General features: G+C 38.0%; 2 protein-coding genes across 13 annotated transcripts in view; one reads left to right on the top strand and one right to left on the bottom strand.

Moving 5' to 3' along the window:
- LOC108032324 (uncharacterized) overlaps nucleotides 1-19,046 on the top strand; it is a 157,294-nt gene that overhangs the window by 78,507 nt on the left and 59,741 nt on the right. The gene's annotated exons all lie outside the window — the stretch shown is intronic.
- LOC127011787 (uncharacterized) lies at nucleotides 1,117-18,216 on the bottom strand. 3 transcript variants are annotated; one of them, XR_007765100.1, is made up of 3 exons: nucleotides 17,464-18,215; nucleotides 9,675-10,015; nucleotides 1,117-2,029 (listed from the first exon to the last, which is right to left on the bottom strand). XR_007765100.1 is itself a non-coding variant. In XM_050889892.1 (2 exons), the coding sequence occupies exons 1-2, from the start codon at nucleotides 17,612-17,614 to the stop codon at nucleotides 2,297-2,299; spliced, it is 243 nt and encodes an 80-aa protein (XP_050745849.1). In that variant the 5' UTR covers nucleotides 17,615-18,216; the 3' UTR covers nucleotides 2,044-2,296. The 3 variants fall into 3 exon arrangements, 2 of the variants coding, with proteins under 2 accessions (XP_050745849.1, XP_050745848.1); XM_050889892.1 differs by lacking the exons at nucleotides 1,117-2,029; nucleotides 9,675-10,015 and adding an exon at nucleotides 2,044-2,388 and having other exon boundaries at nucleotides 17,464-18,216; XM_050889891.1 differs by lacking the exon at nucleotides 1,117-2,029 and having other exon boundaries at nucleotides 9,014-10,015; nucleotides 17,464-18,207.

The following is a 19,046-nucleotide window of genomic DNA, read 5'->3' as shown; positions in this document are numbered from 1 at the left end:
CTTTTCCTTAATATGGGTCAACTCCATAATCAAATCCTGCTCCGATCTCTTATCCTTGAAATGGGTAATCAATATTTTCTTTATTTGATCCCAGTTTACTCGGATTCGTCCAAGTCAAGGACTCTATCCGCTGGTCCTGTGATCTTACTCCTTACCGCCCTAAGTGCGATTACTCCTATTTTTGACCTTTCCTCTCCTCTTATGAGGCCTAATACCTGTTCAACCGCTCCTATAAAACCATCTAGCTTTCCTGCCTCTCCTTCATTCTTGGGAATGATCTCTACCAGGTCTATTACCTTGATAGCTTCTAATACACTTGTTGTTGCCGTTGCTGTAGGCCTTCTTTCCTCTGTCATTGGTTTATGAATTCAATTGCTTTGGCCTTATCTGTATCTACTTAACTTTGTGTTTTAGTTCTTACTTCGTATGTGTTTGTTACTTAAATTAGCAATGTGCTTAAAGCTTTATATGTATGCGTAAACGTGTACTTATTTTAGTGTTTTCAGTTGTATAGGTTATCTTATGTTTCTGTTGGTAGTGTGTCGTAAATCAGCGAGTTTCCGTGTGGTGACTTGGAGTTCTGTAATTGAATAAAATGAGTAATTCTTCTTTTACATTGAACAACATGGCAACAATGGATTTCGTTTAATTATTTATTTATTCTTCCGTACCAACATTAATTAATTATTAATTTTGAATTACTTTATATAATATAATACTTATATATAATATAATTTTTGTATTTTTAAGAATTTCGAATTAAACTTAATAAAAAAAATTTAAAAAAAAAGAATAAAAAAACAACAATACGCAGGGGGTATCATTAATCTTAAATCAGAATTTTTGAAGAATCACGTAAACTAAAATTTCTTTCGACAATGTTCCACGATTTAAAAATTATCAAAATAATTATCACTTGAATAATACCCAGTAGATCCCAATTGCAAGTGTAACTGACAGGATCAAACATTCGATTATCAATATCGTTTTTTGGCGTTTGATTGGGCGTGGCACCTTGACGGAAAAAAAACAAATCCAATTATCTAGCTTAAATAGTCATCCGACATCTCACCATTCATAATGACGCTTGTGTTTCTAATCAAGAATGTATATACTTTATGGTGTAGGAAAAGCTTCCTTCTACCTGTTACATACTCTTAAACGAACCCACTACACCCTTATGATCTAGGGGTAATAATCGGATAATCATTGGCGTCAACGACCAGAGCCATGAAGGCGGAAATGTTGTTCAGCTTTGAATTTTACAACACAACTGTTCTTCCAAAAAGAACTCTAGGTCTATCTCCGCGTAGCTTACTACCTCCACCAGGCTCGTTCCGACCATTGCCCTATAAAAAATCCCCATCGGGTACCTGTACTGCAATTTGAATTACTCTCTTTGCTCCAGCTTCGATTGTATGGATCTCGCTTGGTCTATAAGTAGCGAACTGAATCCGTAATTTCTCACCCACCGCAAGGACCCAACCATTTTTTATGTCGATCAAAGCTTCTACTTGGTCCAACAAATCCATCCCTACTAATCCTTCAAAGAATCTGAAGAGTAACATTCTCATCTTGCCTACTTCACCTAGTTCCTTGAACGTTGGTAAATTAGCTTCTTTGAGAATTTTGTGAGTTTGTGCAATTGTCTTAATCAGTTTTGGATTTTGTAGGTCTTATATATACTGTGCTTGAAACAATTCTGGACGAATAAAAGAGAAAGTGGAACCCGTGTCGATAAACATTTTTATTGTTTTATTTGGAGTGATCTTGATCAATACATAAGGTAGGGTTGAGTGACCGCTCTTGAACCCTAAATATCCTGTTGGCTGCTCGAGGCTAATTGCGAAAAATTTGCATCATCCTATTGGATGTTATGCAACTGACCACCAGTTGACGGTCTGTTTCCGTTCCTTTCTGAGTTGCTATTCGAATTATATGACCGTTTTGAATCGGCGAAATTATTCGATTGCCCTGAATTTTTTGAATTATACGATTGTCTGGAAAAGTTTGAATTGAATAGTCTGACCTCTGCCTTCTGCATCTCCACCTACCTGGATGGCTAGGCTTTTAATTATAGTTGTTTCCACTTATGGTTTTTGTTTTAATAAATGCGATATGGTCTTTGATAGTTAGCAGTTTGCCCTTGGTTACTACCGTCTGTTCTGCATGGGCTACCCATCATTGGATACGGAAATCCAAATCTTGACCAACCATTCATATTTGGTACCGGAAACGGCATTGGGAAATGCGGTCGTACATTTGCTGCCCAACGATATTGAGACCAAATGCCCGTCTACGACTCCGGCACTGGATTGTCTTGTTTCTCTAGTTTTTGCTTCGAAATTTCTTTACTCTCTTTAGCCTGGTCTTCAGTCAGCCTCTGACCTCTTGCCTCTTCCTGTGCCTCTTGTAGAGTAACCAAGTTCTTCTCCCTACAAGCAATCTCGTATGCCTTTGCTATATTGGGTACTCCCATGTGTCTGATCATTACCCCTATCGGTCCCCTCAAGGCTGAAACGAAGGCATTTAAAGCCATTTCTTTATACCGTTTCTCGACAACATGCCCTGCTCATTGGATTTGGATAGACTCACTAAAGCTTTCTTCAGTGACATAGCTTTCGTGTATAGGACTTCCAACTATAATTTTTTTCCTTAATATGGGTCAACTCCATAATCAAATCCTGCTCCGATCTCTTATCCTTGAAATGGGTAATCAATATTTTCTTTATTTGATCCCAGTTTACTCGGATTCGTCCAAGTCAAGGACTCTATCCTGTGATCTTACTCCTTACCGCCCAAAGTGCGATTACTCCTATGTTTGACCTTTCCTCTCCTCTTATGATGCCTAATACCTGTTCCACCGCTCCCATCTAGCTTTCCTGCCTCTCCTTCATTCTTGGGAATGATCTCTACCAGGTCTATTACCTTGATAACTTCTAATACACTTGTTGTTGCCGTTGCTGTAGGCCTTCTTTCCTCTGTCATTGGTTTATGAATTCAATTGCTTTGGCCTTATCTGTATCTACTTAACTTTGTGTTTTAGTTCTTACTTCGTATGTGTTTGTTACTTAAATTAGTAATGTGCTTAAAGCTTTATATGTATGCGTAAACGTGTACTTATTTTAGTGTTTTCAGTTGTATAGGTTATCTTATGTTTCTGTTGGTAGTGTGTCGTAAATCAACGAGTTTCCGTGTGGTGACTTGGAGTTCTGTAATTGAATAAAATGAGTAATTCTTCTTTTACATTGAACAACATGGCAACAATGGATTTCGTTTAATTTATTATTTTTATTTTTTATTTTAATGAATTTATTTATTTTTTTTATTGTTCCCCGACATGCTGAAGCTAGTTGTTCGACTGTGCGATACAGCCCACCACCCAAATGGAACAGTCTTTGCCATTAGGATACGTCATTCTGTTCAACATTCCGATTATCGTAACTATTTCCACGCTAGGCGGCCGCCTCGTGCCCCACGATGCGCCGCCCAATACATGTTAATAGTCGGATTTGTTATTCCCTTCCATTCCCATGCTAAGCGGTTGCCCTGTGCGTTACAGTGCACCACCTGATACATGTTAATGGACATACAACTTCTTCCGTACCAACATTAATTAATTATTAATTTTGAATTACTTTATATAATATAATACTTATATATAATATAATTTTTGTATTTTTAAGAATTTCGAATTAAACTTGATAAAAAAAATTAAAAAAAAATAATAAAAAAACAACAATACGCAGAGGGTATCATTAATCTTAAATCAGAATTTTTGAAGAATCACGTAAACTAAAATTTCTTTCGACAATGTTCCACGATTTAAAAATTATCAAAATAATTATCTCTTGAATAATACCCAGTAGATCCCAATTGCAAGTGTAACTGACAGGATCAAACATTCGATTATCAATATCGTTTTTTGGCGTTTGATTGGGCGTGGCACCTTGACGGAAAAAAACAAATCCAATTATCTAGCTTAAATAGTCATCCGACATCTCACCATTCATAATGACGCTTGTTTCTAATCAAGAATGTATATACTTTATGGGGTAGGAAAAGCTTCCTTCTACCTGTTACATACTCTTAAACGAACCCACTACACCCTTATGATCTAGGGGTAATAATCGGATAATCATTGGCGTCAACGACCAGAGCCATGAAGGCGGAAATGTTGTTCAGCTTTGAATTTTACAACACAACTGTTCTTCCAAAAAGAACTCTTGGTCTATCTCCGCGTAGCCTACTACCTCCACCAGGCTCGTTCCGGCCACTCGGGTACCTGTACTGGAATTTGAATTACTCTGTTTGCTCCAGCTTCGATTGTATGGATCTCGCTTGGTCTATAAGTAGCGAACTGAATCCGTAATTTCTCACCCACCGCATGGACCCAACCATTTTTTATGTCGATCAAAGCTTCTACTTGGTCCAACAAATCCATCCCTACTAATCCTTCAAAGAATCTGAAAAGTAACATTCTCATCTTGCCTACTCCACCTAGTTCCTTGAACGTTGGTAAATTAGCTTCTTTGAGAATTTTGTGAGTTTGTGCAATTGTCTTAATCAGTTTTGGATTTTGTAGGTCTTCTATATATACTGTGCTTGAACCAATTCTGGACAAATAAAAGAGAAAGTGGAACCCGTGTCGATAAACATTTTTATTGTTTTATTTGGAGTGATCTTGATCAATACATAAGGTAGGGTTGAGTGACCGCTCTTGAACCCTAAATATCCTGTTGGCTGCTCGAGGCTAATTGCGAAAAATTTGCATCATCCTATTGGATGTTATGCAACTGACCACCAGTTGACGGTCTGTTTCCGTTCCTTTCTGAGTTGCTATTCGAATTATATGACCGTTTTGAATCGGCGAAATTATTCGATTGCCCTGAATTTTTTGAATTATACGATTGTCTGGAAAAGTTTGAATTGAATAGTCTGACCACTGCCTTCTGCATCTCCACCTACCTGGATGGCTAGGCTTTTAATTATAGTTGTTTCCACTTATGGTTTTTGTTTTAATAAATGCGATATGGTCTTTAATAGTTAGCAGTTTGCCCTTGGTTACTACCGTCTGTTCTGCATGGGCTACCCATCATTGGATACGGAAATCCAAATCCTGACCAACCATTCATATTTGGTACCGGAAACGGCATTGGGAAATGCGGTCGTACATTTGCTGCCCAACGATATTGAGACCAAATGCCCGTCTGCGACTCCGGCATTGGATTGTCTTGTTTCTCTAGTTTTGCTTCGAAATTTCTTTACTCTCTTTAGCCTGGTCTTCAGTCAGCCTCTGACCTCTTGCCTCTTTCTGTGCCTCTTGTAGAGTACCCAAGTTCTTCTCTCTACAAGCAATCTCGTATGCCTTTGCTATATTGGGTACTCCCATGTGTCTGATCATTACCCCTATCGGTCCCCTCAAGGCTGAAACGAAGGCATTTAAAGCCATTTCTTTATACCGTTTCTCGACAACATGCCCTGCTCATTGGATTTGGATAGACTCACTAAAGCTTCATTCAGTGACATAACTTTCGTGTATAAGGCTTCCAACTCTAATTTCTTTTCCTTAATATGGGTCAACTCCATAATCAAATCCTGCTCCGATCCTTGAAATGGGTAATCAATATTTTCTTTATTTGATCCCAGTTTACTCGGATTCGTCCAAGTCAAGGACTCTATCCGCTGGTCTTGTGATCTTACTCCTTACCGCCCTAAGTGCGATTACTCCTATTTCTGACCTTTCCTCTCCTCTTATGAGGCCTAATACCTGTTCAACCGCTCCTATAAAACCATCTAGCTTTCCTGCCTCTTCTTTATTCTTGGGAATGATCTCTACCAGGTCTATTACCTTGATAGCTTCTAATACACTTGTTGTTGCCGTTGCTGTAGGCCTTCTTTCCTCTGTCATTGGTTTATGAATTCAATTGCTTTGGCCTTATCTGTATCTACTTAACTTTGTGTTTTAGTTCTTACTTCGTATGTGTTTGTTACTTAAATTAGTAATGTGCTTAAAGCTTTATATGTATGCGTAAACGTGTACTTATTTTAGTGTTTTCAGTTGTATAGGTTATCTTATGTTTCTGTTGGTAGTGTGTCGTAAATCAACGAGTTTCCGTGTGGTGACTTGGAGTTCTGTAATTGAATAAAATGAGTAATTCTTCTTTTACATTGAACAACATGGCAACAATGGATTTCGTTTAATTATTTATTTATTTTTTATTTTAATGAATTTATTTATTTTTTTTATTGTTCCCCGACATGCTGAAGCTAGTTGATCGACTGTGCGATACAGCCCACCACCCAAATGGAACAGTCTTTGCCATTAGGATACGTCATTCTGTTCAACATTCCGATTATCGTAACTATTTCCACGCTAGGCGGCCGCCTCGTGCCCCACGATGCGCCGCCCAATACATGTTAATAGTCGGATTTGTTATTCCCTTCCATTCCCATGCTAAGCGGTTGCCCTGTGCGTTACAGTGCACCACCTGATACATGTTAATGGACATACAACTTCTTCCGTACCAACATTAATTAATTATTAATTTTGAATTACTTTATATAATATAATACTTATATATAATATAATTTTTGTATTTTTAAGAATTTCGAATTAAACTTGATAAAAAAAATTAAAAAAAAAATAATAAAAAAACAACAATACGCAGAGGGTATCATTAATCCTAAATCAGAATTTTTGAAGAATCACGTAAACTAAAATTTCTTTCGACAATGTTCCACGATTTAAAAATTATCAAAATAATTATCTCTTGAATAATGCCCAGTAGATCCCAATTGCAAGTGTAACTGACAGGATCAAACATTCGATTATCAATATCGTTTTTTGGCCTTTGATTGGGCGTGGCACCTTGACGGAAAAAAACAAATCCAATTATCTAGCTTAAATAGTCATCCGACATCTCACCATTCATAATGACGCTTGTGTTTCTAATCAAGAATGTATATACTTTATGGGGTAGGAAAAGCTTCCTTCTACCTGTTACATACTCTTAAACGAACCCACTACACCCTTATGATCTAGGGGTAATAATCGGATAATCATTGGCGTCAACGACCAGAGCCATGAAGGCGGAAATGTTGTTCAGCTTTGAATTTTACAACACAACTGTTCTTCCAAAAAGAACTCTAGGTCTATCTCCGCGTAGCTTACTACCTCCACCAGGCTCGTTCCGGCCACTCGGGTACCTGTACTGGAATTTGAATTACTCTGTTTGCTCCAGCTTCGATTGTATAGATCTCGCTTGGTCTATAAGTAGCGAACTGAATCCGTAATTTCTCACCCACCGCATGGACCCAACCATTTTTTATGTCGATCAAAGCTTCTACTTGGTCCAACAAATCCATCCCTACTAATCCTTCAAAGAATCTGAAAAGTAACATTCTCATCTTGCCTACTCCACCTAGTTCCTTGAACGTTGGTAAATTAGCTTCTTTGAGAATTTTGTGAGTTTGTGCAATTGTCTTAATCAGTTTTGGATTTTGTAGGTCTTCTATATATATACTGTGCTTGAACCAATTCTGGACAAATAAAAGAGAAAGTGGAACCCGTGTCTATAAACATTTTTATTGTTTTATTTGGAGTGATCTTGATCAATTCATAAGGTAGGGTTGAGTGACCGCTCTTGAACCCTAAATATCCTGTTGGCTGCTCGAGGCTAATTGCGAAAAATTTGCATCATCCTATTGAATGTTATGCAACTGACCACCAGTTGACGGTCTGTTTCCGTTCCTTTCTGAGTTGCTATTCGAATTATATGACCGTTTTGAATCGGCGAAATTATTCGATTGCCCTGAATTTTTTGAATTATACGATTGTCTGGAAAAGTTTGAATTGAATAGTCTGACCACTGCCTTCTGCATCTCCACCTAGCTGGATGGCTAGGCTCTTAATTGTAGTTGTCTCCACCTATGGTTTTTGGTTTAATAATTGCATTATGGTCTTTGATAGTTAGCAGTTTGCCCTTGGTTACTACCGTATGTTCTGAATGGGTTACCTATCATTGGATACGGAAATCCAAATCCTGACCAACCATTCATATTTGGTACCGGAAACGGCATTGGGAAATGCGGTCGTACATTTGCTGCCCAACGATATTGAGACCAAATGCCCGTCTGCGACTCCGGCACTGGATTGTCTTGTTTCTCTAGTTTTTGCTTCGAAATTTCTTTACTCTCTTTAGCCTGGTCTTCAGTCAGCCTCTGACCTCTTGCCTCTTTCTGTGCCTCTTGTAGAGTACCCAAGTTCTTCTCTCTACAAGCAATCTCGTATGCCTTTGCTATATTGGGTACTCCCATGTGTCTGATCATTACCCCTATCGGTCCCCTCAAGGCTGAAAGGAAGGCATTTAAAGCCATTTCTTTATACCGTTTCTCGACAACATGCCCTGCTCATTGGATTTGGATAGACTCACTAAAGCTTCATTCAGTGACATAACTTTCGTGTATAGGGCTTCCAACTCTAATTTCTTTTCCTTAATATGGGTCAACTCCATAATCAAATCCTGCTCCGATCTCTTATCCTTGAAATGGGTAATCAATATTTTCTTTATTTGATCCCAGTTTACTCGGATTCGTCCAAGTCAAGGACTCTATCCGCTGGTCCTGTGATCTTACTCCTTACCGCCCTAAGTGCGATTACTCCTATTTTTGACCTTTCCTCTCCTCTTATGAGGCCTAATACCTGTTCAACCGCTCATATCTAGCTTTCCTGCCTCTCCTTCATTCTTGGGAATGATCTCTACCAGGTCTATTACCTTGATAGCTTCTAATACACTTGTTGTTGCCGTTGCTGTAGGCCTTCTTTCCTCTGTCATTGGTTTATGAATTCAATTGCTTTGGCCTTATCTGTATCTACTTAACTTTGTGTTTTAGTTCTTACTTCGTATGTGTTTGTTACTTAAATTAGTAATGTGCTTAAAGCTTTATATGTATGCGTAAACGTGTACTTATTTTAGTGTTTTCAGTTGTATAGGTTATCTTATGTTTCTGTTGGTAGTGTACCGGAATTTGAATTACTCTGTTTGCTCCAGCTTCGATTGTATGGATCTCGCTTGGTCTATAAGTAGCGAACTGAATCCGTAATTTCTCACCCACCGCATGGACCCAACCATTTTTTATGTCGATCAAAGCTTCTACTTGGTCCAACAAATCCATCCCTACTAATCCTTCAAAGAATCTGAAGAGTAACATTCTCATCTTGCCTACTTCACCTAGTTCCTTGAACGTTGGTAAATTAGCTTCTTTGAGAATTTTGTGAGTTTGTGCAATTGTCTTAATCAGTTTTGGATTTTGTAGGTCTTATATATACTGTGCTTGAAACAATTCTGGACGAATAAAAGAGAAAGTGGAACCCGTGTCGATAAACATTTTTATTGTTTTATTTGGAGTGATCTTGATCAATACATAAGGTAGGGTTGAGTGACCGCTCTTGGTCCCTAAATATCCTTTTGGCTGCTCGAGGCTAATTGCGAAAAATTTGCATCATCCTATTGGATGTTATGCAACTGACCACCAGTTGACGGTCTGTTTCCGTTCCTTTCTGAGTTGCTATTCGAATTATATGACCGTTTTGAATCGGCGGTATTATTCGATTGGCCTGAATTTTTTGAATTATACGATTGTCTGGAAAAGTTTGAATTGAATAGTCTGACCACTGCCTTCTGCATCTCCACCTACCTGGATGGCTAGGCTTTTAATTATAGTTGTTTCCACTTATGGTTTTTGTTTTAATAATTGCGATATGGTCTTTGATAGTTAGCAGTTTGCCCTTGGTTACTACCGTCTGTTCTGCATGGGTTACCCATCATTGGATACGGAAATCCAAATCCTGACCAACCATTCATATTTGGTACCGGAAACGGCATTGGGAAATGCGGTCGATATTGAGACCAAATGCCCGTCTGCGACTCCGGCACTGGATTGTCTTGTTTCTCTAGTTTTTGCTTCGAAATTTCTTTACTCTCTTTAGCCTGGTCTTCAGTCAGCCTCTGACCTCTTGCCTCTTCCTGTTCCTCTCGTAGAGTAACCAAGTTCTTCTCTCTACAAGCAATCTCGTATGCCTTTGCTATATTGGGTACTCCCATGTGTCTGATCATTACCCCTATCGGTCCCCTCAAGGCTGAAACGAAGGCATTTAAAGCCATTTCTTTATACCGTTTCTCGACAACATGCCCTGCTCATTGGATTTGGATAGACTCACTAAAGCTTTCTTCAGTGACATAACTTTCGTGTATAGGGCTTCCAACTCTAATTTCTTTTCCTTAATATGGGTCAACTCCATAATCAAATCCTGCTCCGATCTCTTATCCTTGAAATGGGTAATCAATATTTTCTTTATTTGATCCCAGTTTACTCGGATTCGTCCAAGTCAAGGACTCTATCCGCTGGTCCCGTGATCTTACTCCTTACCGCCCAATGTGCGATTACTCCTATGTTTGACCTTTCCTCTCCTCTTATGAGGCCTAATACCTGTTCAACCGCTCCTATAAAACCATCTAGCTTTCCTGCCTCTCCTTTATTCTTGGGAATGATCTCTACCAGGTCTATTACCTTGATAGCTTCTAATACACTTGTTGTTGCCGTTGCTGTAGGCCTTCTTTCCTCTGTCATTGGTTTATGAATTCAATTGCTTTGGCCTTATCTGTATCTACTTAACTTTGTGTTTTAGTTCTTACTTCGTATGTGTTTGTTACTTAAATTAGCAATGTGCTTAAAGCTTTATATGTATGCGTAAACGTGTACTTATTTTAGTGTTTTCAGTTGTATAGGTTATCTTATGTTTCTGTTGGTAGTGTGTCGTAAATCAGCGAGTTTCCGTGTGGTGACTTGGAGTTCTGTAATTGAATAAAATGAGTAATTCTTCTTTTACATTGAACAACATGGCAACAATGGATTTCGTTTAATTATTTATTTATTTTTTATTTTAATGAATTTATTTATTTTTCTTATTGTTCCCCGACATGCTGAAGCTAGTTGATCGACTGTGCGATACAGCCCACCACCCAAATGGAACAGTCATTGCCATTAGGATACGTCATTCTGTTCAACATTCCGATTATCGTAACTATTTCCACGCTAGGCGGCCGCCTCGTGCCCCACGATGCGCCGCCCAATACATGTTAATAGTCGGATTTGTTATTCCCTTCCATTCCCATGCTAAGCGGTTGCCCTGTGCGTTACAGTGCACCACCTGATACATGTTAATGGACATACAACTTCTTCCGTACCAACATTAATTAATTATTAATTTTGAATTACTTTATATAATATAATACTTATATATAATATAATTTTTGTATTTTTAAGAATTTCGAATTAAACTTAATAAAAAAAATTTAAAAAAAAATAATAAAAAACAACAATACGCAGAGGGTATCATTAATCTTAAATCAGAATTTTTGAAGAATCACGTAAACTAAAATTTCTTTCGACAATGTTCCACGATTTAAAAATTATCAAAATAATTATCTCTTGAATAATACCCAGTAGATCCCAATTGCAAGTGTAACTGACAGGATCAAACATTCGATTATCAATATCGTTTTTTGGCGTTTGATTGGGCGTGGCACCTTGACGGAAAAAAACAAATCCAATTATCTAGCTTAAATAGTCATCCGACATCTCACCATTCATAATGACGCTTGTGTTTCTAATCAAGAATGTATATACTTTATGGGGTAGGAAAAGCTTCCTTCTACCTGTTACATACTCTTAAACGAACCCACTACACCCTTATGATCTTTCTTTATACCGTTTCTCGACAACATGCCCTGCTCATTTGATTTGGATAGACTCACTAAAGCTTTCTTCAGTGACATAACTTTCGTGTATAGGGCTTCCAACTCTAATTTCTTTTCCTTAATATGGGTCAACTCCATAATCAAATCCTGCTCCGATCTCTTATCCTTGAAATGGGTAATCAATATTTTCTTTATTTGATCCCAGTTTACTCGGATTCGTCCAAGTCAAGGACTCTATCCGCTGGTCTTGTGATCTTACTCCTTACCGCCCTAAGTGCGATTACTCCTATTTTTGACCTTTCCTCTCCTCTTATGAGGCCTAATACCTGTTCAACCGCTCCCATCTAGCTTTCCTGCCTCTCCTTCATTCTTGGGAATGATCTCTACCAGGTCTATTACCTTGATAGCTTCTAATACACTTGTTGTTGCCGTTGCTGTAGGCCTTCTTTCCTCTGTCACTGGTTTATGAATTCAATTGCTTTGGCCTTATCTGTATCTACTTAACTTTGTGTTTTAGTTCTTACTTCGTATGTGTTTGTTACTTAAATTAGTAATGTGCTTAAAGCTTTATATGTATGCGTAAACGTGTACTTATTTTAGTGTTTTCAGTTGTATAGGTTATCTTATGTTTCTGTTGGTAGTGTGTCGTTAATCAACGAGTTTCCGTGTGGTGACTTGGAGTTCTGTAATTGAATAAAATGAGTAATTCTTCTTTTACATTGAACAACATGGCAACAATGGATTTCGTTTAATTATTTATTTATTTTTTTATTTTAATGAATTTATTTATTTTTCTTATTGTTCCCCGACATGCTGAAGCTAGTTGATCGACTGTGCGATACAGCGCACCACCCAAATGGAACAGTCATTGCCATTAGGATACGTCATTCTGTTCAACATTCCGATTATCGTAACTATTTCCACGCTAGGCGGCCGCCTCGTGCCCCACGATGCGCCGCCCAATACATGTTAATAGTCGGATGTGTTATTCCCTTCCATTCCCATGCTAAGCGGTTGCCCTGTGCGTTACAGTGCACCACCTGATACATGTTAATGGACATACAACTTCTTCCTTACCAACATTTATTAATTATTAATTTTGAATTACTTATATATAATATAATACTTATATATCATTTAATTTTTGTATTTTTTAAAATGTCGTATTAAACTTAATAAAAAAAGTAAAAAAAAATAATAAAAGAAAACAACAACATGCAGAGGGTATCATTAATCTTTAAACAGAACTTTTAAAGAATCACGAAAACTAAAATTTCTTTCGACAATGTTCCACGATTTAAAAATTATCAAAATAATTATCTTTTGAATAATACCCAGTAGATCCCAATTGCAAGTGTACCTGACAGGATCAAACATTCGATTATCAATACCGTTTTTTTGGCGTTTGATTAGGCGTGGCACCTTGCCGTAAAAAAAAAACAAATCCAATTATCTAGCTTAAATAGTCATCCGACATCTCACCATTCATAATGACGCTTGTGTTTCTAATCAAGAATGTATATACTTTATGGGGTAGAAAAAGCTTCCTTTTACCTGTTACATACTCTTGAACGAACCCACTACACCCTTATGATCTAGGGGTAATAATCGGATAATCATTGGCGTCAACGACCAGAGCAAAGGAGGCGGAAATGTTGTTCAGCTTTGAATTCTACAACACTTAACGGTTCTTCCAAAAAGAACTCTTGGTCTATCTCCGCGTAGCTTACTAGCTATACTAGGCTCGTTCCGGCCACTCGGGTACCTGTACTGGAATTTGAATTACTCTGTTTGCTCCAGCTTCGATTGTATGGATCTCGCTTGGTCTATAAGTAGCGAACTGAATCCGTAATTTCTCACCCACCGCATGGACCCAACCATTTTTTATGTCGATCAAAGCATCTACTTGGTCCAACAAATCCATCCCTACTAATCCTTCAAAGAATCTGAAAAGTAACATTCTCATCTTGCCTACTCCACCTAGTTCCTTGAACGTTGGTAAATTAGCTTCTTTGAGAATTTTGTGAGTTTGTGCAATTGTCTTAATCAGTTTTGGATTTTGTAGGTCTTCTATATATACTGTGCTTGAACCAATTCTGGACAAATAAAAGAGAAAGTGGAACCCGTGTCGATAAACATTTTTATTGTTTTATTTGGAGTGATCTTGATCAATACATAAGGTAGGGTTGAGTGACCCCTCTTGGTCCCTAAATATCCTGTTGGCTGCTCCAGGCTAATTGCGAAAAATTTGCATCATCCTATTGGATGTTATGCAACTGACCACCAGTTGACGGTCTGTTTCCGTTCCTTTCTGAGTTGCTATTCGAATTATATAACCGTTTTGAATCGGCGAAATTATTCGATTGTCCTGAATTTTTTGAATTATACGATTGTCTGGAAAAGTTTGAATTGAATAGTCTGACCACTGCCTTCTGCATCTCCACCTACCTGGATGGCTAGGCTTTTAATTATAGTTGTTTCCACTTATGGTTTTTGTTTTAATAATTGCGATATGGTCTTTGATAGTTAGCAGTTTGCCCTTGGTTACTACCGTCTGTTCTGCATGGGTTACCCATCATTGGATACGGAAATCCAAATCTTGACCAACCATTCATATTTGGTACCGGAAACGGCATTGGGAAATGCGGTCGTACATTTGCTGCCCAACGATATTGAGACCAAATGCCCGTCTACGACTCCGGCACTGGATTGTCTTGTTTCTCTAGTTTTTGCTTCGAAATTTCTTTACTCTCTTTAGCCTGGTCTTCAGTCAGCCTCTGACCTCTTGCCTCTTCCTGTGCCTCTTGTAGAGTAACCAAGTTCTTCTCTCTACAAGCAATCTCGTATGCCTTTGCTATATTGGGTACTCCCATGTGTCTGATCATTACCCCTATCGGTCCCCTCAAGGCTGAAACGAAGGCATTTAAAGCCATTTCTTTATACCGTTTCTCGACAACATGCCCTGCTCATCGGATTTGGATAGACTCACTAAAGCTTTCTTCAGTGACATAGCTTTCGTGTATAGGGCTTCCAACTCTAATTTCTTTTCCTTAATATGGGTCAACTCCATAATCAAATCCTGCTCCGATCTCTTATCCTTGAAATGGGTAATCAATATTTTCTTTATTTGATCCCAGTTTACTCGGATTCGTCCAAGTCAAGGACTCTATCCTGTGATCTTACTCCTTACCGCCCAAAGTGCGATTACTCCTATGTTTGACCCTTCCTCTCCTCTTATGAGGCCTAATACCTGTTCCACCGCTCCCATCTAGCTTTTCTGCCTCTCCTTCATTCTTGGAAATGATCTCTACCAGGTCTATTACCTTGATAGCTTCTAATACACTTGTTGTTGCCGTTGCTGTAGGCCTTCTTTCCTCTGTCACTGGTTTATGAATTCAATTGCTTTGGCCTTATCTGTATCTACTTAACTTTGTGTTTTAGTTCTTACTTCGTATGTGTTTGTTACTTAAATTAGTAATGTGCTTAAAGCTTTATATGTATGCGTAAACGTGTACTTATTTTAGTGTTTTCAGTTGTATAGGTTATCTTATGTTTCTGTTGGTAGTGTGTCGTAAATCAACGAGTTTCCGTGTGGTGACTTGGAGTTCTGTAATTGAATAAAATGAGTAATTCTTCTTTTACATTGAACAACATGGCAACAATGGATTTCGTTTAATTTATTTATTTATTTTTTATTTTAATGAATTTATTTATTTTTTTTATTGTTCCCCGACATGCTGAAGCTAGTTGTTCGACTGTGCGATACAGCCCACCACCCAAATGGAACAGTCTTTGCCATTAGGATACGTCATTCTGTTCAACATTCCGATTATCGTAACTATTTCCACGCTAGGCGGCCGCCTCGTGCCCCACGATGCGCCGCCCAATACATGTTAATAGTCGGATTTGTTATTCCCTTCCATTCCCATGCTAAGCGGTTGCCCTGTGCGTTACAGTGCACCACCTGATACATGTTAATGGACATACAACTTCTTCCGTACCAACATTAATTAATTATTAATTTTGAATTACTTTATATAATATAATACTTATATATAATATAATTTTTGTATTTTTAAGAATTTCGAATTAAACTTGATAAAAAAAATTAAAAAAAAAATAATAGAAAAACAACAATACGCTGAGGGTATCATTAATCTTAAATCAGAATTTTTGAAGAATCACGTAAACTAAAATTTCTTTCGACAATGTTCCACAATTTAAAAATTATCAAAATAATTATCTCTTGAATAATACCCAGTAGATCCCAATTGCAAGTGTAACTGACAGGATCAAACATTCGATTATCAATATCGTTTTTTGGCGTTTGATTGGGCGTGGCACCTTGACGGAAAAAAACAAATCCAATTATCTAGCTTAAATAGTCATCCGACATCTCACCATTCATAATGACGCTTTTGTTTCTAATCAAGAATGTATATACTTTATGGGGTAGGAAAAGCTTCCTTCTACCTGTTACATACTCTTAAACGAACCCACTACACCCTTATGATCTAGGGGTAATAATCGGATAATCATTGGCGTCAACGACCAGAGCCATGAAGGCGGAAATGTTGTTCAGCTTTGAATTTTACAACACAACTGTTCTTCCAAAAAGAACTCTTGGTCTATCTCCGCGTAGCCTACTACCTCCACCAGGCTCGTTCCGGCCACTCGGGTACCTGTACTGGAATTTGAATTACTCTGTTTGCTCCAGCTTCGATTGTATGGATCTCGCTTGGTCTATAAGTAGCGAACTGAATCCGTAATTTCTCACCCACCGCATGGACCCAACCATTTTTTATGTCGATCAAAGCTTCTACTTGGTCCAACAAATCCATCCCTACTAATCCTTCAAAGAATCTGAAAAGTAACATTCTCATCTTGCCTACTCCACCTAGTTCCTTGAACGTTGGTAAATTAGCTTCTTTGAGAATTTTGTGAGTTTGTGCAATTGTCTTAATCAGTTTTGGATTTTGTAGGTCTTCTATATATATACTGTGCTTGAACCAATTCTGGACAAATAAAAGAGAAAGTGGAACCCGTGTCTATAAACATTTTTATTGTTTTATTTGGAGTGATCTTGATCAATTCATAAGGTAGGGTTGAGTGACCGCTCTTGAACCCTAAATATCCTGTTGGCTGCTCGAGGCTAATTGCGAAAAATTTGCATCATCCTATTGGATGTTATGCAACTGACCACCAGTTGACGGTCTGTTTCCGTTCCTTTCTGAGTTGCTATTCGAATTATATGACCGTTTTGAATCGGCGAAATTATTCGATTGCCCTGAATTTTTTGAATTATACGATTGTCTGGAAAAGTTTGAATTGAATAGTCTGACCACTGCCTTCTGCATCTCCACCTACCTGGATGGCTAGGCTTTTAATTATAGTTGTTTCCACTTATGGTTTTTGTTTTAATAAATGCGATATGGTCTTTGATAGTTAGCAGTTTGCCCTTGGTTACTACCGTCTGTTCTGCATGGGCTACCCATCATTGGATACGGAAATCCAAATCCTGACCAACCATTCATATTTGGTACCGGAAACGGCATTGGGAAATGCGGTCGTACATTTGCTGCCCAACGATATTGAGACCAAATGCCCGTCTGCGACTCCGGCACTGGATTGTCTTGTTTCTCTAGTTTTTGCTTCGAAATTTCTTTACTCTCTTTAGCCTGGTCTTCAGGCAGCCTCTGACCTCTTGCCTCTTTCTGTGCCTCTTGTAGAGTACCCAAGTTCTTCTCTCTACAAGCAATCTCGTATGCCTTTGCTATATTGGGTACTCCCATGTGTCTGATCATTACCCCTATCGGTCCCCTCAAGGCTGAAACGAAGGCATTTAAAGCCATTTCTTTATACCGTTTCTCGACAACATGCCCTGCTCATTGGATTTGGATAGACTCACTAAAGCTTCATTCAGTGACATAACTTTCGTGTATAAGGCTTCCAACTCTAATTTCTTTTCCTTAATATGGGTCAACTCCATAATCAAATCCTGCTCCGATCTCTTATCCTTGAAATGGGTAATCAATATTTTCTTTATTTGATCCCAGTTTACTCGGATTCGTCCAAGTCAAGGACTCTATCCGCTGGTCTTGTGATCTTACTCCTTACCGCCCTAAGTGCGATTACTCCTATTTTTGACCTTTCCTCTCCTCTTATGAGGCCTAATACCTGTTCAACCGCTCCTATAAAACCATCTAGCTTTCCTGCCTCTCCTTTATTCTTGGGAATGATTTCTACCAGGTCTATTACCTTGATAGCTTCTAATACACTTGTTGTTGCCGTTGCTGTAGGCCTTCTTTCCTCTGTCATTGGTTTATGAATTCAATTGCTTTGGCCTTATCTGTATCTACTTAACTTTGTGTTTTAGTTCTTACTTCGTATGTGTTTGTTACTCAAATTAGTAATGTGCTTAAAGCTTTATATGTATGCGTAAACGTGTACTTATTTTAGTGTTTTCAGCTGTATAGGTTATCTTATGTTTCTGTTGGTAGTGTGTCGTAAATCAACGAGTTTCCGTGTGGTGACTTGGAGTTCTGTAATTGAATAAAATGAGTAATTCTTCTTTTACATTGAACAACATGGCAACAATGGATTTCGTTTAATTATTTATTTATTTTTTATTTTAATGAATTTATTTATTTTTCTTAATGTTCCCCGACATGCTGAAGCTAGTTGATCGACTGTGCGATACAGCCCACCACCCAAATGGAACAGTCATTGCCATTAGGATACGTCATTCTGTTCAACATTCCGATTATCGTAACTTTTTCCACGCTAGGCGACCGCCTCGTGCCCCACGATGCGCCGCCCAATACATGTTAAAAGTCGGATTTGTTATTCCCTTCCATTCCCATGCTAAGCGGTTGCCCTGTGCGTTACAGTGCACCACCTGATACATGTTAATGGACATACAACTTCTTCCTTACCAACATTTATTAATTATTAATTTTGAATTACTTATATATAATATAATACTTATATATAATATAATTTTTGTATTTTTTAAAATGTCAAATTAAACTTAATAAAAAAAGTAAAAAAAATAATAAAAGAAAACAACAACATGCAGAGGGTATCATTAATCTTTAAACAGAACTTTTAAAGAATCACGAAAACTAAAATTTCTTTCGACAATGTTCCACGATTTAAAAATTATCAAAATAATACCCAGTAGATCCCAATTACAAGTGTACCTGACAGGATCAAACATTCGATTATCAATACCGCTTTTTTTGGCGTTTGATTAGGCGTGGCACCTTGCCGTAAAAAAAAAAA

This window comes from Drosophila biarmipes, unplaced genomic scaffold (assembly GCF_025231255.1).
Source record: "Drosophila biarmipes strain raj3 unplaced genomic scaffold, RU_DBia_V1.1 ptg000008l, whole genome shotgun sequence".
NCBI lineage: Eukaryota > Metazoa > Arthropoda > Insecta > Diptera > Drosophilidae > Drosophila > Drosophila biarmipes.
The sequence above is the reverse complement of the archived record's forward strand: the minus strand, read 5'-3'. Positions and strand labels throughout refer to the sequence as shown.

Bases quoted from the DNA above. Each gene is read 5' to 3' on its own strand.
- LOC127011787 (XM_050889891.1), bottom strand. From the start codon at position 17,614: ATGGCTTTAAATGCCTTCGTTTCAGCCTTGAGGGGACCGATAGGGGTA. The intron at 10,016-17,463 runs GTCAGAGGCTGC...AAGAGGCAAGAG, and splicing joins GGCACAGAAAGAGGCAAGAG to GTCAGAGGCTGACTGAAGAC.